General features: G+C 41.1%; 1 protein-coding gene across 7 annotated transcripts in view; it reads right to left on the bottom strand.

The window, feature by feature from the left end:
- The window catches only part of LOC117354005 (cAMP-specific 3',5'-cyclic phosphodiesterase 4D), a 1294824-nt gene that overhangs the window by 357531 nt on the left and 913115 nt on the right, over positions 1–24178 (bottom strand). For 6 of the 7 annotated variants that reach the window (XM_033930716.1, XM_033930768.1, XM_033930761.1 and 3 more), the window contains exons 4-5: positions 21728–21801; positions 17845–17894 (exon numbers count right to left, since the gene is read on the bottom strand). In XM_033930716.1, the coding sequence (XP_033786607.1) occupies positions 17845–17894; positions 21728–21801 (124 nt within the window). Of the gene's footprint in view, positions 1–17844; positions 17895–21727; positions 21802–24178 lie in introns of those variants that run through there. The other variant, XM_033930752.1, reaches the window with a different exon arrangement.

The following is a 24178-nucleotide window of genomic DNA, read 5'->3' as shown; positions in this document are numbered from 1 at the left end:
ACAATTTAAAACTGAGACACAAAATACAAATAAGGAGTTAATCTTACTGAAACAAAATCAAGATATGTTGGTTAAAGATAATATATTACTCAGGAAGAAGTTGGAAGTGCAGGAGAATAATGGTCGTATAAATAATTTGAGATTTATAAATTTTCCAAGAATCCTGTCAACTTCTCCTAGAGAAATGGTGAAAAGATATTTTATGGAAATTTTGGAAATTCCTGAAAACTCCTTACCTCCTCTTACAAGAGTGTATTACCTACCTGCTAAGCCCATATCCAAAGAAGAAGGGAAAGTTGAGGAACCCCGGGAGAGGTCAATGGACATTTCGGCAATACTGGAACAATCAGATAGGGAACTGGCTGTTCCAGCTACTCTCTTGTTGTCTGTCGCTTTGGCTCCAGACAAAGATTGGATATTAAAACTTTTCTTCAAAAACAGATCCAAAGACTTCCTGGGGCAGCATATTCAGATTTTTCCTGATGTCTCTAGAGAGACTCAGAAAAGAAGGAAAGAATTTTTAATTCTTAAGCCTGGAGTGACTCAAATAGGGGGTATTTTCTTTTTGAGATATCCATGTAAATGTGTAGTTAGATATTTATCATTTAAGTATATATTTACAGAGCCATCTCAGCTGATTAGCTTTATCTCAGTGAAACGTCTAGAAAAAGGAATAATAACAACATAACGTCTATTTAAGGTTAATTCCCTGCACTTTAGTCAGAAAAGGATTATTTTTTTTTTCTTATTTAACTAATTTGAATTATATTTGTTCTACTCTTAATTATGGATCTAATAATATTGAGGACTAGTGTGAGATCAGCTAGATTAGAAGTTCCTTGTAGTAATATTAATTTTGGAATGTTAATTTAATATGTTGTGTGATCTCACTTTACTGTACAAGATGTATATGCTTGGAAATTTTGTAAAAAAATTCTATAAATAAATAATAAAAAAAAAAAAAAAAATATTTTACTCTTTCTTCGGCCCATACATTTGGGAAATGATCTCCAAGTCTTTTTCTGATAGCTCAGTCCCTATTGCTTGGAAAACAGCTCTTGTTTTTCCAAAACTCAAACAATACAACACAGATCCTTCTTTACCTAAAAACTACCGCCCTATTGCCAATCTACCTTTAATCTCCAAACTTATGGAAAAAATTATTCATTCCCAACTAACAGAATTCTTTGATAAAACTCACGCTCTACATCCATGCCAAACCGGCTTTCGTTCTTCACATTCCACAGAATTATCACTACTAGGTCTTATCTCAACCATACAATATTATCATGACCACCAAAAATCTGCTATTCTAATTTCTCTCGACCTGTCTGCAGCCTTTGATACTATTGACCACTCTCTTATTCTTTCCAGATTAAAAGACTGCGGTATTACAGGTTGTGTACTCTCTTGGTTCATGTCCTATTTTCACGAACGCAGCTCCAAAGTTCAAGCAAAAAACGAAACTTCTTCAACCACACCACAAACATTCGGAGTCCCACAAGGTTCAATTTTATCTCCATTACTATTTAACATTTTTCTATCTCCTCTTCTTACATTAGCGCAATCTATAGGATTTACAATCTTCGCCTATGCTGACGACATACAACTCCTCCACCCAATCAATACTACAAACATCTCAGACGTAAAAGATATAAACAATAAATTGGATACTATAAGTGACTGGCTCTACTTAAATAAACTTTCACTCAATATTGATAAATCCTGTGGACTCCTCCTTCCAATCAATACATCTGAATCATTATTAGGAACAATTTCTATCAAATCTTTACCACTACAAATGGAAACCAAAATAAAACTCCTTGGCGTCATCTTTGATAGAGAGCTTACTTTCCAAGACCACATAAGTTCAGTCATAAAGATCTGCTTCTTTAAACTTCATATCATTCGATCACTAAGTTCTATCTTAGATACCGATTCAATCAACATTCTGATTCATTCCCTAGTCATTTCCCATTTAGACTACTGTAACTCTCTTCTCAACGGACTTCCCCAAAAAGAACTACGACGACTACAATTAATACAAAACACTGCAATAAAACTTATTTACAAAAAAGGTAAATTTGAGCATGTCACTCCTCTTCTTAAAGAGGCTCATTGGCTTCCTATCACCCACCGCATCACCTACAAAATCATCTTACTCTCCTTTAAAATCAAACTCTCTCGCCAACCTTTATTTCTTGATAAACTTCTTATTCCACAATGTTCCCCTCGCACGTTAAGATCAACAGACCAAAAACTTCTCTTCATTCCATCTCTAAAAGAATTCTATTATACCCGGAAAACCAACTTTGCAGTAACTGCACCTACATTATGGAACTCTCTTCCACAATACCTCCGCGACGAACAACATTTAATCAAATTCAAGACTTGCCTAAAGACCTTCTTATTTCAGGACGCTTTCGACTGTACTTAAATCATCATTTTTCCTCCTTTTTTTTTTTTTCTTTTTTTTATTACTTTGAGTAAGTATTTGCTTCAACAACGCGCCCTTATCCCACTCGTTCCATCCCCACCCCACTTTCTCATTTTCATCTAAATTATGTAACTTTTCCCCTCCTCCCCCTCTTACCCTCACTCTCTAGTCTGTTTAGTCTTTGTCACTTACGTTCACTCCATGCTTTTTTTTTTTTCCTTTTTTTAATAAGCCTTTCTAAATTTTATTGTTAACCGGACAGACATTTGTTTGATGGTCGGGATATTAAAAACTAATAAACTTGGAAACTTGGTCACACATGCAGAACACAGATAAACCTTACTGCAAATACAGGTCCACAAACTAAAAATCCTAATATACAGAAATGAAACCCTAAGATGCTTGCAGTAGAACACCAGAGAAATAGAAAGAAAGAAATAAATGTCTTACTGAACAGTGCAAAATATAGATAACAGATGTTAGTTCTGAAAACTTGACACATTTCAATCACTAAATTGAAAATAAAATTACTTTTCTTACCTTTGTTGTCTGGTGATTTTATTTTTCTACTCATCTTTTCCCAGTCTCTGGTTGACCTTCCTTCTGTCTGTGCTCTTAATTGTGTTTCCATGGCCTTCTTATCCAATTGCTGTTTTTCTCTCCTTCATTTTCTATATGCATCTTTGGCATTAACTTTTAACATTCAACTTTGTTTGTTTGTTTATTTCTCACCCACCCTTATCCAGGGCGAGTTACATATTTGTGTTTTGGATTTTACATGCACTTTTGGCTGCATGTTGTGCTGCTACATTCCTCCTTATAGATAGGCATAGGTCAGCGGTCTCAAACACGCGGCCCGCGGACCACATGTGGCTCTCCAAGTTTTTTTTGCGGCCCGCGGTCTGGACTGGATCATTCCCTTTCTTTTGGAGCAGCAGTGGGTCTGGCCGGTTCGTTCCGTTCAAAGCCGCGGGTTGGCGGCTCCTTGCGCTATTCGCTCCTGCATCAGAAGCCTCTCTGACATCACAACATCAGAGAGGCTTCAGACGCAGGCGCGGATCTCGGAAGGAGCCACCACCCGCGGCTTTGAATGGAATGAGCCGGCCAGACACGCTGCTGCTCCAGTGGCGTACCAAGGAGGGGGCGGTCCGCACAACTGGTCACTCTCCACTGTTCTTCATAGAGTGCGGCTCACGGCTCGTCTAGAGCAGGGGTTCCCAACTGCTTTCCTTCCCTTCTCACCGCCGGCACCATGCTCTTTAAGCTCCCTGCTTCTCTCGCCGCCCGACCTCAATTCTGACGTCGAGATGACATTCTGGCTAGCCAATTGCTGCCTGGCTGCCCGGAACATCCTTTCCGACGTTAGAATTGACGTCGGGCAGCGAGAGTTGGTCGGCCCCGTGGAGATCTCGGCCTGTTCCCGATGGCGCCAGCAGCAGCCTATTCCCCGGCGGCGGTGTCATGGGGGAGGGCAGGAAGGAAGAAAGAAAGAAAGAAGGGGGGGCAGGGAGCCAGAAGGAAGAAAGAAAGAAGGGGGGGGCAGGGATCCAGAAGGAAAAAAGAAAGAAGGGGGGGACAAGGAGCCAGAAACAAAGCAAAAAATGGGACAAGGAATCAGAGAAAGACAGACATAGAAAAAGAAAGAAAAAGTTGGGGGAGGGAATGAGGTCTGGAGGAGAGGAAGCATACAGGAGGCTGAAAGAAGAGAAGAAACATTGGATGCACAGTCAGAAGAATAAAGTGCAACCAGAGACTGATGAAATTACCAAACAAAGGTAGGAAAGTTATTTTATTTTCAATTTAGTAATAGAAATGTGCCAGTTTTGAGAAAGAAAAGATATTAAACTTTAAATGTGAGTGCTGCAGAAAAAATAGAGTACTTGGAGGGCTGCAGAAAAAAATAGTTAATGTCTTATTAAAGAAATGACAATTTTGCATAAGGTAAAACTGTTAAAGGAAAGTTTTATAAACTATAAAGAGTTTAACCTCATGCACAATTGTCATTTCTTTAATAAGACATTAACTATTTTTTTCTGCGGCCCTCCAAGTACCTACAAATCCAAAATGTGGCCCCGCAAAGGGTTTGAGTTTGAGACCACTGGCATAGGTCTGCCTGCTGTATTACATTATGTAGATAATATTTTGTGAATCTTTGCATTGGTACGGCATGCATGTTTCTTGCCTTGTTAACATTTATTGTACTTCATCTACTAAACTAAAAAAAATAATTTTTGAACTAAAAAAAAACATTAACATACAAAATAAAAGATTTACCTTTATTGTACAAAACACTTCAGAGACACTCTATAACAAATTACATACTTCTTTCTCAAATCTATCCACTTTTCCATGTCCCCCTTCCCATCTATTCATGTGTACTATCTTCTCGCTCTTTCTTCTCCCCTATTCCCATCTATCTATAAATTTCTTCCATTTTTCTTCCCTTCCCCACTCTTTCCATCCCTATGCACCATCTCCTCCCTCGCTCTTCCCTTCTTCTCCACCTCTCACATCCCTGTGCACCATGTCCTCCGTCTTTCTCCCAATCCCCTCCATCCCTGTGTATCATCTCCTCCCTCTCTTTCTCTCTCCTATGGTCTGATATCTTAGATAACTTGCATCTATTGTTAAGCAAAGGCCTCAATGCCCTGATCATGCAATTCGACATGAGCTCCGTCTTTGACCTAGTAGACCATGCGATTATGCTACAATGCTTAGATGCCATTGGCATCAGGGGTGAAGTGCTAAACTGGTTTCAGGGCTTCCTTCTATCCCGCACCTATCAGGTACGCTTCAATAATGATCTCTCCAACACCTGGAGCAACCCATCCGGTGTACTGCAAGGATCCCCGCTATCCCCATTGCTTTTCAATATCTACATGACCTCACTGGGAGCACAATTAACCCAACTGGGGATAAAATTATTCAGTTACGCTGATGATTTCACGATCATCATCCCATTTGCCAACTCCATCTCAGAAACCATCCCCAAAGCATCAGAAGCCATAAACCTGATGGAGCACTGGATGACAAGACTTCAAGCTCAAGCTCAATACAGAGAAGACAAAATTCTTCGTTGCCTCACCACACCCGCTTGACACCAAAACACCACTAGGCATCAACAAACTTAACTACCCCATACAGCCCACCATTAAAATACTGGGTGTAACTCTTGACCAATGCCTAACCATGAAAGACCAGGTAGACTCCTTAATTAAAACGTTTTTTTTCACCTTCTGGAAGCTTAAATCCATTAAATCATATTTTGATAACTCCGCATTCAGAATCCTGGTTCAATCCCTCATACTGAGTCAACTCGACTACTGTAACATCGCCTATTTAGCAATCTCCCAAAAGAATATGTGACGGGCTTACAATTAATGCAAAACGCTGCGGTCAGACTTATCTTCGGTCTGAAGAAATTTGATCACGTGACGCCATACTACAAACAGCTACATTGGCTACCCTTGGAAGCTCATGTAAAGTTTAAGTTCGCCTGCCTCTGCTTCAAAGTTCTTTACGGTCTAGCCCTTAAATACATATCCGACCTCTTCTCCTTCTCAGCCAACAGACACAAGAGAAGCTCCCACTTGCACTTCGTTTCTCTCCCGGTTAGAAGTTGCAAACTGAAAAAACACCATGAATACCTTCTCTCACATCAAGTAGCATTATGAGGTAAAGACCTAGAACAACTGCTCTCGCCCACCACTTACGAGGTATTTAGGAAGCACCTCAAAACTCACCTGTTCCTGAAATATCTAGACAGCTGACCCGTTCCTCTACTTCCCCCTCTATAACGGTTCTCCTGTCCTATCCCCCTCCTGTTTTCCAATCCCTTAACTTCTCTCAACTTGTACTTCACTAATCTTTTGTAAACCGCATAGAACTTAACGGTATTGCGGTATATAAACTGTTATTATTATTATTATATCTGCCTTCCCCCTTTCCCCCTCTTATAGTCTGGGATCTTTATCCTCTCCTTTCCATAGTCTGGCATCTCTCTCCCTTCCTTTGTTTCCCGGCATCTCTATGTATTTCCCTTCTTCCCCTCCCTCCTCCTTCCTTTCCTTGGTCTGACATCTCTCTGTTCTTTCCCCCCACCCCCTTCCCCATCACTCTCATTCCTTCCCCTACTCCTGTGGTCCGGTATCTATATCTGCCCCTTCCCTTTCTTCCCCTGGAGGTCTAGGACATCTTTCTTTTCCCTTCCTCCCCATCCCCGTGGTCCAGTATCTTTCTTACCCCCCACCCCCCTGATTGTGTGCTTGCTGACCCAGAGCTGCTATAGCCCTTCAGCAGTCATCAGCGTCAGTGAACTTAACACGCTGCCTTTGGCAACCCAGAAGCTTTTTCTCTACAGAGAGAAAGCTTCTGGATCAGCGAAGGCAGCATGTTTAGTTCACTGACACTGATGATGGCCGAAGAGTTACATAAGCACTGGGTGAACAAGCACAGGATCCTGTGGAGAGGGGGGCTGGAGGGCGAGGACGACTCCAGATAGATGGCATGCAGGGAGGGGGGGGAGCGGAGAGACCTCCAGATAGGTGCACGGGAGTGGGGGGGAAGGACTCTGGATAGGTGCACGTGGGGAGGAGAAGAATTCCTCATAGGTTGAATGTTGTAGGGTTACTAGATGTCTGTTTTCTGCAGATAAAAGTTGTTAAATTGAAAAGCCGTCCAGACTTCTGAAAGAGTCCTCAAAAAGAGGACATATCCAGAGAAATCCGGACATCTAGTAACCCTAGTCATAAGGAGCAGCACGGAGTTTGAATCCACAACTTCAGGGTGCTGCGATTGTAGCTCTAACCACTAGTCTACTCCTTCTAGAAAAAATGGGATCTCCAGTATTTTTCCAAATAACCCAAAATGCCCTACTGAAGCAGAAACCCATGCCTAAAATTTTTTAACAGGAAACAATTGAGCTCTTAATTAAAGAACCCCCAGAATTCATTGAACTCCGTCCGTTCCTCAGATTAGCTGCTCTTAGTTGTACCCTTCTCCTCCACTGCCAATTCCATAAGAACATAAGAACTGCCATCTCTGGATCAGACCTTCAGTCCATCAAGTCCGGCGATCCGCACCTGGCGTAATTTTAGTCACCCATATATCCCTCTATGCCTTTCGTAAGGAGATGTGCATCTAGTTTGCTTTTAAATCATAGAACAGTGGATTCTGCAATAACCTCCTCTGGGAGAGCATTCCAGGTGTCCACCACTCATTGTGTGAAGCAGAACTTCCTGATATTTGTCCTGGACTTAGTCCCCCCAGACTTTGTTCATTTCATTTAGCGTCCCCCTATGCCTAGAATAAATTACCTGAGTTTGTCCCCCAAGCCCCTTCCCTTACCTTGTTTAAAAGCAGGCTGAAAATCCACCTTTTTGATATAGCCTTCAATCCTTAATCCTACTCCTCTGCCCTCCAACCCAACCAGCTGATTAACCATTCCCCTTAACTGTATCCATGACATCCTGTTTGTCTGTCTTGGCTGTTTAGATTGTAAGCTCTTTCAAGCAGGGACTGTTTTCTTCTTTGTGGCTCTGTACAGTGCTGTGTATTTCTGGTAGCACTACAGAAATAATTAATAGTAGTAGAGCCAACAGCTCAGTGGTGTAGAAGACTTTATGAATGTGTAAAGGTTGAAGGAGGACACTTTGAAAACAAATTATGAATTAGCTAGAACACCCCCCACTTACTAATATATTTTTAAAAATAATGTATAATCAATGTATAATCAATTGCAAAGTATTTTGAAATTATGTATGGGGCCACCTTTTTTTCCCACATACCATGTATATGCACATTGATTTTCATGCTCATGTGGCGTATATATATGTGGGTGATCTATTAAAGAATTGACCTTCACATGTTTGCAATACATATATTTTAGGTTTACACTTCTCCCTCAGTATTTGCAGGGGTTAGGGGCAGAGCTGGCCCGCAAATGTTGAAAATTTGCGAATAACTTTTTGGCCAGCTCTGACCCACCCCACCTCCCTCCCGGCATCTCAGACCTTACCTGGCGGTCTAGCGGGCTTTCAGGGCAGGAGCGATCTTCTTACATTCCTGCCCTGTGCAGATCACTCATAGGAAATGGCTGCCATGAGCTCCCGTTGTAGTTTCGAGAGACTACGGGAACTCACGGCAGCCATTTCCTATGAGTGATCTGCACAGGGCAGGAATGTAAGAAGATCGCTCCTGCCCTGAAAGCCCGTTAGACCACCAGGTAAGGTCCGGGATGCCGGGGGGAAGGCGGGAGGGAGGCGGGGAAGGTCCGGAATGCAGCTTTATTTTTTTTAAAAAATCATTTTGCGAATAACTGAATCCGTGGATACTGAAACCGCAGATTTGGAGGGAGAAGTGTATAACTAGGTTGTTGGTATTCCATGTTAAAGTGAGTGGTGTCTATCAAATTTTGGTTATACTTGTGAGCTTTGTACACCATATTGTTTTACTCGTCTTACATACAGAATTAAAAAAAGAACCACCAAAGTACATCTTGCAGGCTGCTGCTAATAGCATGCCATCAACCACTGAACTTTTACTTCCAGCAGCTGAAGACTGCTCCTTCACTGTCTCTGATGACTCAGCTAAAATCCTGCTGCTGCCTAAAATAGTTACTGGCTACATTGGTTCCAGTAGTGACGTCTTACAACATCTTTCTCATTCTTTTAGACCAAGAGCTGGCAACTCCAGTCCTCGAGTGCCAGAAGCCAGTCAGGTTTTCAAGATACCTATATAGACTACGTATGAGGGAAGGAGGGGCTAAAGCTACTGTAACTTTGCTTTCGTGCAATGACGCTGGGAGCAAATGGGGGCCAATCCTGCCCCGATACTATACCCCAAATAATAACCCTGATAAGTGTCAGGAGAGACTAATTGCTTCTTTAGAGTGGAGGATGATATGCTACCTAATGGTGATACTAGAAAGGATTGGAAGGGGATAGGGTTGGGCTGAGGGATGCTCATTAGGGTGTGTGTGTGAAGGTTGCGGTGTTTGGGGGAGGGGTGCTCAAAGCTGGTATTTTTTTTTTTGTTTGGGCATAGCTACCTCTTAATCAGCTAAACTGCCCTGAAACAAAAATACGCCCCCCACCCAACAAAACTAAACATTAAAAATGTATTTAAAAAATGCAAATTACACAGAAAACTAAAGAAAGCTATTTTGTTTTTTTCCCCACATGCTCCGCCCACATGCATGTCCCCTCATATTTCTGTATCAAAGCACTTATATATCTTATAAAGTAGTATGTAGTGCATTTGGGATCATAAATGGCATTTATTTTATTTATTTATTTAAAAACACTTGTAGCCCGCATATCCAGCATCTATGCAGGTGACAGCAATACATACATAATTAAAACAAAACTCAACAGACCATAATACAATATGGTATGTAAGTTACAGCACAAAACCTGCTCCTTGAAACAAATAAGGGCAAATAACTGCTAAAATTACACATTGCCCTAGGTTTGAAAAGGCCAATCGGGAAAAAAAAGGGGGCTTTAAACTTTTCTGGAAGGCCAAAAAAAATCAGAAATTAATGAATAGAGTCTGGAACTGAGTTCCACAATGAAGGTCCAGCCACCTGAAACATTCAGGATCAATTTACAACCTTACCCCCTCGTTTACTAATGCGTAGCACAGATTTTAGTGTCAACAGCGGCAGTAACTTCTCCGACGCTCACAGGCTTTCTCAGAGCATCAGAGCAGTTATTGCCGCTGCCGGCGCTAAAACCCGTGCTACGCGTTAGTAAAGGAGGAGGTTAGTGACCGAACGAAAAGAGGAACAATCAAAAGGTCTCTAGCTAGTGATCTCAGAGGGCGACAAGGAACACGTATGCCTGTAATAAAGAGGCAATCACCTTCGGTAATAAGTCACGAACAGATTTAAAAACCAAGGTCAAAATCTTGAATTGTATTCACCATGCAATTGGCAACCAGTGAAGTTCAGCCAGTGTCACAGTGTGACATGTGAGTAGCGGGGTAATCTGGCCATAATCCTAGAAGTTGTGTTCTGAGCTATTTGTAGAGCCCTTAATGAATTCTTTGGAAGACCACTTAGAAGCAAATTGCAATAGTCTAAGTGCGGCAAAATATAGCTTTGCATAACCAGTCTAAAATTTGCAGGTGACAGAAGATCTCGTAATTTTGGGATCATCCCGATCTTGGAAAAATACAGTCTTAACAACTGAAGGGAGCAGTTTACCGGACTGGAGGAGAGCTGAGAGGTGTCCCGTTGCTGGTCCCGAGTGCACAGCGGCGGCTTCCTTTTCCTGGTCGGCGGCGCTGACAGGCACTAACAGAGACGGACCCCTGACGTCATTGGGTCCGTCTCCGACAACTTAAAAGCACCCGCTGCTGCTGTAGACACACTGGAGCAGTTTACCGGACTGGAGGAGAGCTGAGAGGTGTCCCGTTGCTGGTCCCGAGTGCACAGCGGCGGCTTCCTTTTCCTGGTCGGCGGCGCTGACAGGCACTAACAGAGACGGACCCCTGACGTCACTGGGTCCGTCTCCGACAACTTAAAAGCACCCGCTGCTGCGGTTGCGGCCGCGGCCGCAGGGTGTGGCCGAAGGGGCGTGCCCTAAGGGGCACGCAAGGCCCCTTGGGTGCCCCTTAGGAGCCTCGTGGAGCCCGGGAGCCGGCAGTGGTAATTTCATTTGGGGTACATAGACCCGGATCGGATCCTGCTTCCTATTATTGGATCTAAGATGTTTATTCCATGTCTACTGAAGTGAGGGCGTCGTTGAAGTTTTTCTTTCTTAATAATGCCGAAAAGACGAGGAAGGAACACCGGAGGAGCCTCCCGGCGACCCTTAACCCCAGTGGTCACTATTGATGATTTTCTCCGACGCCTACAACGGGAACAAGAAGGGTCGGGTGCTAGCTCGTTGGGGATACCGCCGGAGAGTAGTGCGGTGGGTTCCCCTGATGTCACTCTTAGCCCCGACGTTAGGACACCACCCCTCCAACCGACGCCGCAAGCTGCCAGCTCTCCACGGGACCAGAATCCACCTGAGGAGGTGGTTTCTTCTTTGTCCACAGAGGCTAGTATGGAGGGCTCGCTGAATATGACATCGGGACTTGCGACCGGGACAACAGAGGTTGGAGGAATACAAGACGTCACTGAGGTAAAGCTAATTTCAGAACATTCAGACACTACACCATTACAACTTTTCTCACCTACAAAACCTCCTACAGTCACACTCGAAGCATTATGGGACTTGGTAGTGAATCTGGGGAATTCCTTAAATCCTCAAATAAAAAGTTTGGATAAAGAATTAAAAGAACAAAAGGAAGAAATAAAAGTTTTAAAGCAGGATATGTTACAATTTAAAACAGAGACACAAAATACAAATAAGGAGTTAATGCTACTGAAACAAAATCAAGATATGCTGGTTAAAGATAATATATTACTCAGGAAGAAGTTGGAAGTGCAGGAGAATAATGGTCGAATAAATAATTTGAGATTTATAAATTTTCCAAGAATCCTGTCAACTTCTCCTAGAGAAATGGTGAAAAGATATTTTATGGAAATTTTGGAAATTCCTGAAAACTCCTTACCTCCTCTCACAAGAGTGTATTACCTACCTGCTAAGCCCCAATTCAAAGAAGGAGAAAAAATTGAGGAACCCCGGGAGAGGTCATTGGACATTTCGGCTATACTGGAACAATCGGATAGAGAATTGGCTGTTCCAGCTACTCTCTTGTTGTCTGTTGCTTTGGCTCCAGACAGGGATTGGATATTAAAACTTTTCTTTAAAAATAGATCCAAAGACTTCCTGGGACAGCATATTCAGATTTTCCCTGATGTCTCTAGAGAGACTCAAAAAAGAAGGAAAGAATTTTTAATTCTAAAACCTGGAGTGACACAAATAGGGGGTATTTTCTTTTTGAGATATCCATGTAAATGTGTAGTTAGATATCTATCATTGAAGTATATATTTACAGAGCCATCTCAACTGATTAGCTTTCTCTCAGTGAAACGTCTAGAAAAAGGAATAACAACGTCCAAGGAAAGTTAGTTTCCTGCACTTTGGTCAGATAAGGATTTTTCTTGTTTAATTAATTTGAATTATATATGTTCTACTCTTGATTATGGATCCAATAATATTGAGGACTAGTGTGAGATCAGTTAGATTAGTATTTCCTTGAAGTAAATATTAATTTTGTAATTTTATTTCTTCTTTTGAGCTCACTTTACTGTACAAGATGTATATGCTTGGAAATATTGTAAAAATTTTATAAATAAATAAAAAAAAAAAAAAAAAAAAAAAACAACTGAAGAGATATAACTGCAGAATTTTAAAGATGTATCTAAAATAACTCCCAGACTTTTAATCTCCTACTGAACTTGAATTGTGACACCTCTGTACCCAAAATTTGGAGGGCTCCTTCAGCTCCAGTAGAAGAAAGCCACACATAACTACACCCACCTACTTCATAACTTATTCACTTGCCTAATTTCACACAAAAATGGCCAGATTCAGTAAATGGCATGCAAATTTCTACACACAACATTTGCTATTTAAAGCATTATTATTTGGGTGCTATCAATTATTGGCATTTTTGGCAACATTTTTTTTTGCATGCATTTTGCTAAGTGCTATTCTATAAAGATGCAGGTTCAAATCTTAAAGTATGCAACTCAAGAGGGGGCATGGGCGGGTAAGGGGCATTCGCTAAACATTTTTATCTTTATTCAGAATTTGATGAATTGCCAAACTATAGCACAGACCAATCTCAGAAATTTACAACTTACTGTATAAACACGACTACAGGTTGACCTCATGCATAGGTCAATTGGCAATTTTAGATCTAAAAATGGTCTGAAATTCCTCAACTTGTGTATAGGTCGACCCTCCCCTCCATCCCTCACATGGGCCAGCAGTACTCTCCCCCTCCTTTCCCTTCAACATCCCACGGCAGCCAATGATCCTCTACCTCCCTTCCCTTCAAATCCCCAGGCCAGCCATCGATCCTCCCTCCCCTCCCTCCATGACAGTGAATGGCCCCCACCTGCGTAGCTTCGGCTACAAGCAGCCAGAAATCTTCTGAGGGAGCTGATGGCCTGTATCAGAGCCCCCTCTGTGTTTTTTGGCAGCCTATACTTGAGCCATCTATATGGTTTAGAAGACACTAAAAGTGCAGTAGAACCCTTTTCAGTGTTGAGCCAAATCTCACTAAGTAATGATGCGATAATGGCTTCAGTACGTTACTAATTCAAAAACCTGACTGCCTAGGGTGTAGAATATGAGATGCTTCCACATGAGCAAGCAATTGTTTAAATACCACGTTTTCAGTGAGTTTAGATAGGAAAGGCAAAGTAGATACGAGTTGATAGTTAAACAAAATTGCTGGGTCACTAAAGATGCATATAGTATTACTGAATACCAAGGATCCACACCTAACTTATTTGCCAAGTTTACATCGCGTTTCAGCTGGTATAAATCCTTGTGCCCAAAGCTGGCATTAGTTCTAGCCATGTAGCACGGGCTTAGCGCGCGCTAATCTGCTGCGTGGGATAAAAACCCTAGCGCACCTTAGTAAAAGGAGCCCTATATCTTTTAGGCCAGAATTTTATCTTTCATGATTGATTATTTGAAAATGAAGGATCATTAGTAAATTTCTGAAAGAAATATGTCTTCAGTACCTTACGAAAAGTGGGTAGAGGAGAGAGAACTCTAATTATATAAGGAAGGTCATTCCAAACTTTTATGAATAAAAAAGAAAATGATCGACAAAAATGATGTAGGTGAATGCTCCTAAATGTAGGCTGATAGATGCAGTATTCTATAATGGAATCTAGATGCCACTATGGAACTGGTGCTCAGTGCACTGAATCTAGGAACCAAATTTGTGATGCCCCATTATAGAACTGCCCACTGATTGTGTTCAACTTCCTCATGCAGACTTATTCAGTTTATCACCAGTACACTGTCTACTATAGCACGGGAAAATGGGTTGCCAATACATTAAATATTATGGGAATGGTTTTCAGGAGGGCAGGTCCATGGTAGGGGTGTGCATTTGTTAGCACATGACTCTTTTGTACAATTAATTTGGATATATTTATTTAATCAAACCTGGGAAACTAATGGGAACCCCCCCCCACCCAAAATTGACAAAATTCCTGAAAACTACATATAGACAACTACAAAAGAAAAACAAAACAACATTTTTTTTTTGCCTGTGCAAATACCTAGTGCATGGTTACTTTCGTATTCATGGACATCTAGTCACTGTGAAAGGGAAATCACCTGGGTAGTTTCCTCTTAAAAATCCACCTTTGCGCGATACTCAGCAGCAGCTCAGTTTGGCCACTGAAGGAAAAGCTTCAGCCTCACAGATTTACCTTAGCACATGCTTAATAACCTCAATAAATCCCACTGAAAATTATCCGGCATTAATCCTGAAGTAACTGATGAGATAGCAGAGACATTACCAGTAAGTAGTATTATATATCATGAGTATAACTGCTTGAAAGCTGACAATATTCTTTTCTGTAACATCAAACCTGGTCCACTACAATCAAATTATATGGTGGTGGTAGTGGGGGAGGGGGGTTCAGAAAAGATACATAGGGGTTATTCTATAACTGGGCATCATTTTGGCACGTTCAGGCCATATAACAGGAGCCTGTGGTGCTTATTTTTGAAGCTTATAGATGTCCCAAAATGCTGAAATGGATGTCCATGTGCATGAAATGTCCCAATTCCAATTTTTCAAAAGCAGAATTTGGAGGTATTTTGGGATAGACCTCGGAGGACGTCCAAAAGCATTACCAAAGGGAAGGAAACATTGAAGTCTAAATAAGGACATCATTAGTTAGATCTGTTTCAATCATGTTCAAAAAGGTGCTCTGACTGAGCTTCTGGCCACAGGAGGGATAAAGGCATGACACCTCCTTACACCCAGCAGTTGTTGTCCCCATCCCTCTCCCCTGAAAGTGAAACTGGAAAGGAATAATTTCAGGATATGTGAAAACTTCAGGTATTATGGGCATTCTGAATAGAGTAGTATACAGATTTGAGGAGTAGTTTAGTGATTAGTGCAATGAACTGTAAACCAAGGGACAGGGTTCAAATTCTATTTTAATATACAGTACTTCCCTAATATTCATGGGGGTTCCGTTCCAGAAACCCCCACGAATCTTGAAAAACTGCGACTATGGTTTTCAGCTGGAGAGACAGGAGAGGGCAGCCAGAGTGGCAGGAGAGAGCAGCTGGAGCGCCAGCAAGTGAAAGAAATCACTCGCAGTATGCTCCGACCGCCTCTTCCTGCTTTGAAACGCAGCTCCTGATTGGTGAGGCCCAACTTTAGTGCAGGAAGAGGCGGTCGGAGCATACCGTGAATGATTTCCTTCACTCACCGGCGCTCCGGTTGCCTTCTCCTGCCCGGTCATTCGCAGTTGGAAAATACCGTGAATGACTGGGACCGCGAATTGCCGACTGCGAATGACCAGGGGAGCATTGTATTAGCCACCTGCAAACCTAAAGACTACTGAAGTTGTATATATTCGGGTTCAGTAGGTATTTTTCTGTTCCTGGAGGGCTCACAATTTTAAAAAATAGAGTTAAAGTAGGATTTGAACCTGCATCCCACTAGGCTTCCCCTATTTTCTAAGAATGCTGCCATACAGACGTTCATGTCCCTTGATTTTCTCCATGCATAATGTGGACATTCCAGTTTGTAAAGGGGCTGCTCATGAGGAATATCTGCTGCACACGGATATCCATCTCACGTATTTTTGAACAGGAAATCTCTACGCATTTTCTACTCAAAACTACATGTGAGATGGACATCCATGTGGAACATTCTGACATGGATTTCCCTATTTTGACTTTGAGGTCCTTTTGAAAATGACCCTCAACTCTATTGTAAAACATATAGTTCTATTGTTAGAGAATACAAGCATAATCCATTACTGGTGCACCCAACGTGTAGGTGCCCACAGAGCTGGTGTGAATTTGAGCACCTAAATGTAGCAGAGACACACAGAACTGGCAGGATGCTAAGTAAGCTGGCTAGGTCCCACCCATGCGCCTCTCCATGCAAATAAAAGGAGAATTTACAGAATAGTGCTTAGGCAGGATACTGCCATTTGTGCAAATATCTGCACATAGATACGTGTACCTTATATACTCAAATATCAACCGATCCAAATATAAACTAACCTTTTTCCTCCCAAAAAAAGGGGAAAAAAGGTTGACTCGAGTATATACCAAGGGTTTATATTCATGTTATAGGCACTGGTAGTCTAGTGGTGAGCCGGGACAGAAGCAATCCCTCCTTGTTTGTCCCAGTTGACTCTGCGCACCCCACCCCCCTCCCTTGCCCATTGCAGGCCTCCCCTGTGCCTGCATTGAGCCCTGGTGGTCCAACGGTGAGTCAGGTGAGGAGTGATCCCTCCTGTGTTCTGTCCCAGGCTGCTCTGCACCCCTGCCCACTCCCAACCTATTGCAGGTCTCCCCTGGAGTTGCCTTGAATCCTGATGGTCCAGCATGAGCCGGGACAGGAGCGACCCCCTCCTGTGTCCTGTCCAGGCTAGCTCCGCACCACCCCCACTTCCCCTCCTGCACCTTACAAAGGTCGAGGCAGGACTGATCCTTCTATGCTCCTACCCCAAAATGCAGTAAGTTTCCATGGCAACCTTGTGAGGAATGGGAAGCAGGAGGGAAGTGGGATGGTGTAGAGCTGGCCAGGACAGGACACTGGAGGTGTTGCTCCTGTCCAGGCTCACCATTGTACCACCAGGGCTCAAGTCATGCCTGGGGAGGGCCTGATACATGTCCAGGCTGGGGCGGTTGGGTACACATCTAGGGATGACTTGAATATAAACCGAGACCCTCATTTTTGGGCCCAAAAATCTCAGTTTTTATTCGAGTATATATGGTATATGCATTATTTTGTACATGAATGTACTTAGTGCGCATATTAATGTGAGCACCCGGTTTATAGAATTGACCTTCATGTACAGATTCACTAAGGCTTTTCTCTCATTATGTCCATGAGAAAAAGCTCCTTAAAACAGGACCTAACTCTTGCAGGTTAGCAGGAACACTAAAACACCAACTTTTAAGGTTGCAAAATGGTAAAGCCTTCCTTTCGATATAAGGAGTTTAATATTCATGAAGCAGATAAAGTAAAGTGAAATGAAATTCCACAGTTATTCTCTTTGCCTATAATTAAACCTTGCATGACTCTGCCAACACCGTATGAAACAACCACTGTGTAGCTTACTTCAATCCTGCTGACCACAGCTTGCTAACTATTTAGCACCTTGTCTGCCAGACAAATTTGATGAATTGACTATAAAGTGGAATGAAATTCATGCAGTAGGTACGCTTCACTTCTCTCCCACTGAAACCCTGATATTGAAATGCATAAGCTATTAGGGAACTTACCCGGTATAGTTGCTTTATTGATGGGTGGCTGGTTGCACATGGGTGAACGCCTGACAATTGGGAAAGAAAAATAAGACATATTAGATTTGGAAAATATGGAGTCTTCTTTTTTCAAGAATGGACATGTGTGTTTAGCATATTCAAGGACTGATAAGGATGGATGCTAAGAGGTTCCATGAGTATAATAATCAGTCCTTCTCATTAGTGTTAAAGTAGGGGTAATGCTGATATATTTTAGTTTAGCTAACCTCATAAATCTGTTACCAGCTGTCAAGAGTCTTGGTTGTCATTGGCTTGATGAAAGAAGTATACTGTAGTTTTCGAAGGTTAGTCACAAAGGGCCTGTTATTCAGAAGCAAATGTTTCTTTGGACTCAATGGCACTATCCATTGATATTCAACAGCCCTCATGGGACTGTGTCACTAAATATCCATCCAGACCATCTTGTCACTATCTGGGTAATACTGACATATTATGAAGGCAGAACATTGGTGGAGAAGAAAATTATCTACATGCTAGTGATATATAACAAAAACATCTGTTTTAAAGTTAACCAGATTTCTATCAAGATAGCGGACTCAATATTGTTGCTACCCAGATAGAGTGGCCACTAGTGCTGCCCGATTCACGATTCAAATCGGTTCACCGATTCACTTCAGGTGAATCGATTCAAATCGATTTAAAACAACAACAAAAAAATTGGCCTCCCGATTCGGTAACTGACCCTACCCCCTCGCCCCCTAAAGCAGGAGCAGCAGCGCTGCCTCTTGCTGGCCAGCTGCTGCCGCACCTGCTTTAGAGGGTGAGGAGGGAGAGTCAGTCAGGAAGTGCTGGTGTCCAGCTTCCCCCGTGGCCTCCCGCGCATCCATTTACCTAATATCAGCAGCCTGCGGAAAAGATTGCCGGTGCTAGCGATCTTTGCAAGCTGCCATAGGCCTTCAGAGCTGTTTCCTCTGCCGTGATCCTGCCTCTGATGTCAGAGGAGAGGCGGGACCGCAGCAGAGGAAACAGCTAATTTCTATTTCTATTCTATTCTTGTCTGTTCTAGTAACAATTGTGGTCTAAGAAGGAGCTTAGAATAATTGAAAATTGTTCATATGATTTAAAATTTTTAAATTTCTTTTTTTCTAGTTTTATTAAGCATCTGATTGTTTCTTTAAAATCATTTGATGTTCTTTGATGTTTGATGCTCTGATTTACTGTAACAAGTGGATTCTTGTAATTATTTTTGAAATGCAAATAAATAAATAATTTTTAAAAAACCCAAAGAAGTCCAAAAAGGTGTCTATTTTATAAAGGATATCTATACATTCAGTTTCATATATTGTAGAAGTACAATCACAAATCAGCTAGCGCGCCTTAATGAAAGACCTCCTTAATTTTTTTTTTTAATTGGTTAATTGGCACTGATAATTGAAAGTGCCATTCAGAATCAATAAATTTTTTAAAATCAATTTTCCGCTAGGCACTATGTAGGCATCTAAACTGAGGCGCCTACCTGAAAAGTAGGGGTGATTAGGGCGTGTATCGAGTTAGGCACCAGTATTTTAGGCCAAGAAAACCCTGGTCTAATATACCGGTTCCTAAGTTAGCGATGCATACCAGTGTCTAACTTGATTTAGGCGCCTAACTTTGAATGACATGGTAGGTAGATTGTGACCCTTCTGGGACAGACAAGTAAAAATGCTTGAGTACCTGAATAAATTCATGTAAACTGTTCTGAGCTCCCTTGGGAGAACGGTATAAAAAATTAAATAAATAAACATAGAAACATAGAAAGATGACGGCATCTAGTTAGGTATTGTTTATAGAATCAGGGCCATAGTTATTATTAACTGGGGTTAACACTAAAATAACACATCTTAATGTTAGCCCACATTGATAATTTCCCCTCTAAAATAGCAGTGCTTTTTTTAGAGAGTCTCAAAAATAGGATATTAAGGGGGAAAGTTATCAATGTGGGCTACTGTTAAGTTGGGTTATGTTACCACAAGTCGTGTTATTTATTCTAGGGCCTCATTATAAAAAATTGGAACCTGTGCTAAGATAACTCAGATTATTTTACCACAAGTTGGGTTATTTTGGCAGAGGTTTCCATTTTATACGAGATCCTGTGCTAAAATAATCCAACTTATCAATAGCCCACATTGATAACTTTCCCCCTTAAATGTCCTTCTTCACTCATAGAAGATATTTTCAAAAACTATAGGTCCCTTTTACTAAAGTTTACTAAAGTTAGGCTTCGGGATGATCCTCCCTAATCTCGTATCCCGTAAAGGGCCCTCTACAAGGAGTGTTCTTTATAGAATACTAGGTTATTACACATTTTGGGACTAGGCAACGTTTACAGAATTGCACAGGTATGCCATTATGGTAGATACCGGTATATTAGGCCATACCTATTCTCTGCCCCTACCCAAGCCTACTTTTCAGGTAGGTGCCTCAACTTAGGTGTCACTAGGTGCTGCACTGATATCGGCGTGCAGCTTTAATTAATGTTTTTGAAATTAGGTTATAATGGTGTTTTCAATTAAAACACCAATCAACCTAAGTAAAAGAAATGAATTTGCAAGCGGAATTCGGCTAGGCCTACCTGTGCCTAATCTAGGTGCCATTTATACAGTTCTCTTTTGTGCCTAACTTTGAATGTGAACACTTACTCCCGCCAAAGGCTGGCGTAAATGCTGGCGCCCGACTGATGGCAGTTAGGTGCGCAAATGCATGATTCTGTAACATGGCACCTAATTTCTGGGAATGCCCTTGACCTGTAGTAGTTACGATGAAATTTTGGCGCACATGTTATAGAATAAGGTGTAGGGCAGATCTGAGCTTAGCTCCTAATTAATGCCAATTAAGTGCTTGCTAACACCTAATTGACTAATTACAGTTTTAATGGATATGTTTTAGAAATGTTAATTTCTTTGATGCTCTCAAGCTCTGCCAGTGACGGATCTGTGAAGTGTATTAAGACCGGCACTAAAATAGGACTGTTTGCTATCAGGCCGCTTCAGAGACTTTTCTATCTCTTAAAATTGTTTTATTTTATTTTTTTATCTTCTTTCATTATTTCTATCTCTTTGATTTTTGATCTTGGAAATGTATTATATGTTGTTGTTATATATTTTTAGTTTATCAGGTAGATTGTGAGCCTTCGGGACAGATAGGGTAGTTTTTCTCAAGTACCTAATTTCATTTTAGTTTGATACATTGTAAACCGCTTAGGTCAGTAAAATGCAGGAGTAGTATATCAAATCTTAAATAAACATAAACATAGTTTATTTTATTTATTTAAAAATTTATAGCCCGCTACATCCAATAATTCTGTACGGGTCACAACAAAATATACATAATAAAACTGACTAACAAACAAATTCAAATAACATATACTACCTCAATTAAAAAACACTCCCTCAAATAGCATAGTTTTCACCATCTTTCTGAACTGGAAGACACTCGTAAGAACAAACGAATAGCCTTACTGGGTCAGACCAATGGTCCATCTAGTCCAGTAGCCCATCCTCACGGTGGCCAATCCAGGTCCCTAGTGCCCGGTAAAAACTCAAAGAGTAGCAGCATTCCAGGGCAAGCAGTGCCTTTTTTAAAAAAAAATCTCAGTGGGCATTGCATTTCATAAAATCGGCCCCTGCATGGTCAAAATGGCACAACGGAAACCTGAGTGTCTAACCATATTCATAGCCGGTACTTCCAAGTACTTTACACGTGGATCTGGGATCTGCACCCACATCTGGGCACCCTATACAGAATCAATAGTTTATCAACTCCCCTGTTTTATATTTGGGAAATGAATGCATGCAGCGCCATATTAATTGCAGACTATAAAATTAGAACAAAAACTAGTAAGTGTAGGGAAGGAGGGACTCACTTGCTGGGTGCTCGATCTTGTAAGTTGGTTATTGCAGCAAAGTTATTCCTTACAGTGCGCAAGCTCGCCAGAACCTGAAAGACAGTGACAGCAATCAGCTTTTAAATCATCGTTCAGACCTTCATTTTATTAAATTAGAATAATATTAAACTTAACTCCACTCTTTTTAATTGAAAGCACTATCCCCACGGAAGAAAAAGCCTCAGGTTATATTTAAGGCAGAACTGAATGCTCAAACCTCCTCCACCCACATTATCAGCAAAAAACTTCCGTAAGGGGATGTGCAAGTGCCACGAACAATATTAGTGCAGGACTAAAACAGCTATTGCCTCTTTCGTAAGGAACTAAGTGATATTTAAATTAAAGCCGACGTTTCACGGTAAAGACCGTTTCTTCAGGGCTTGTAAGCTTTCACTTTCCAATAAGTTTTCTGTAGAAATAAGTATATAAATACCATTTGTATCTGATTCATTCACCATGCTATGTGCTAAACATCATATCCTGAATGTACTCACTGGATTACTTGCTACTGCTCACCCGCGTCTTGTTGCTGCAGCCATATTCTCATTAGTTATTTAGAGAGCTGCACCTATCAGACCTTACCCGGTGCATTATGTAGTGCATGTCAGTAGCTCATCTATGATTGGCTGGTTCAGCCAAGGTTCTCTAGGATTGGTCATGTCTGGAGGTGCAATTTAATGCAAAACCTAAAACAAAATCTAAAATAACAGGGATTTTCTAATAGAAGTAGTACCAGTCAATACTCATATTAAGGCCTGTTGGGATGATAGATCCGAGTTCATAAATCCATTGTTGTTCTTTCTGTTGTAATCGTTGTTCTTTCTGTTGTTTGATCATAAGTCTCATCAACTGAATAGGATCCTGCACAAACACTGGCCTCTGATTCAAATGTTACCTCCATTTAAAGAGTATAGCATACGGGTTGCTTATAGAAGGGGTGTGAATTTTAAAGAACAGTTAAGTCCTGCTGTATTACAGAAGAATCGAAGTCATATACAGCCACAACATACAGCATGTGGCAAATGCATTAATTGTGTTATTATGGTTACAGCTACAGAGTTTTATCAACCCTACGAATAAGAAAAAATATGGATTTAAATATAATACAACATGTACTACAGAATTTGTGGTGTATTGTATTGTATGTCCATGCCCCAAAGTATACGTCGGTAAAACAATCAGACAATTAAAAACGCGACTAAACGAGCATAGAAGCACATTGAAAAGAAAAGACACACAAGCTCCGATAGTACAGCACTGTTTAGAGCATAACCATGATTTCTTTACACTCCGGTGCTATGTATTAGAACACATAGAGCATGACATACATGTTAGTAACCGACAGCTACGATTATAACAGAAAGAACAACAATGGATTTATGAACTCGGATCTATCATCCCAACAGGCCTTAATATGAGTATTGACTGGTACTACTTCTATTAGAAAATCCCTGTTATTTTAGATTTTGTTTTAGGTTTTGCATTAAATTGCACCTCCAGAAATGACCAATCCTAGAGAACCTTGGCTGAACCAGCCAATCATAGATGAGCTACCGACGCTCACCACGTAATGCACCGGGTGAGGTCTGATAGGTGCAGCTCTCTTTAAATAACTAATGAGACTATAGCCGCAGCGACAAGACACGGGTGAGCAAAACCAAGTAATCCAGGATATGATGTTTAGCACATAGCATGGTGAATGAATCAGATACAAATGGTATTTATATACTTATTTCTACAGAAAACTTATTGGAAAGTGAAAGCTTACAAGCCCTGAAGAAACGGTCTTTACCGTGAAACGTCAGCTTTAATTTAAATATCACTTAGTTCCTTACGATAGAGGCAATAGCTGTTTTAGTCCTGCACTAATATTGTTCGTGGCACTTGTACATCCCCTTACGGAAGTTTTTTGCATGATGTGGGTGGAGGAGGTTTGAGCATTCAGTTCTGCCTTAAATATAACCTGAGGCTTTTTCTTCCGTGGGGATAGTGCTTTCAATTAAAAAGAGTGGAGTTAAGTTTAATATTATTTATTACCCACTTTCACTAGATTAAATTAAACTAGAATGTACCAATAAAACTTTTGAACACACACACAAAAAGAATGCAAATGGGTAAGCACAAGAATTATTGCAAAATGTAAACATTCCCACAGACCTTTGTTATGGTCAGTTCCTTATTTATACTATTAATTTCCAATTATACTGTCTGAATTCCAGGCAATAAAAAGTTCAGATTGGAAGTAAGCATTGTGACATCTTTGTTACTGCCTGGTTTATTTTCATTAGGATCACTAATGGTGTGAAAAAGTTAAGCCATGCAATTAACTGAGGGCAAATTACTTAGATGTAGGTTTTTATAAACCACCCAGACATTTACATCTAGTGCCAATTAACTTGTAAGAAGATTTGTAAGACAAGGGGTCTCTAC

Source organism: Geotrypetes seraphini, chromosome 1 (genome assembly GCF_902459505.1).
Source record: "Geotrypetes seraphini chromosome 1, aGeoSer1.1, whole genome shotgun sequence".
Taxonomy (NCBI): Eukaryota; Metazoa; Chordata; class Amphibia; order Gymnophiona; family Dermophiidae; genus Geotrypetes; species Geotrypetes seraphini.
This window is presented reverse-complemented; position numbering and strand designations above follow the sequence as displayed.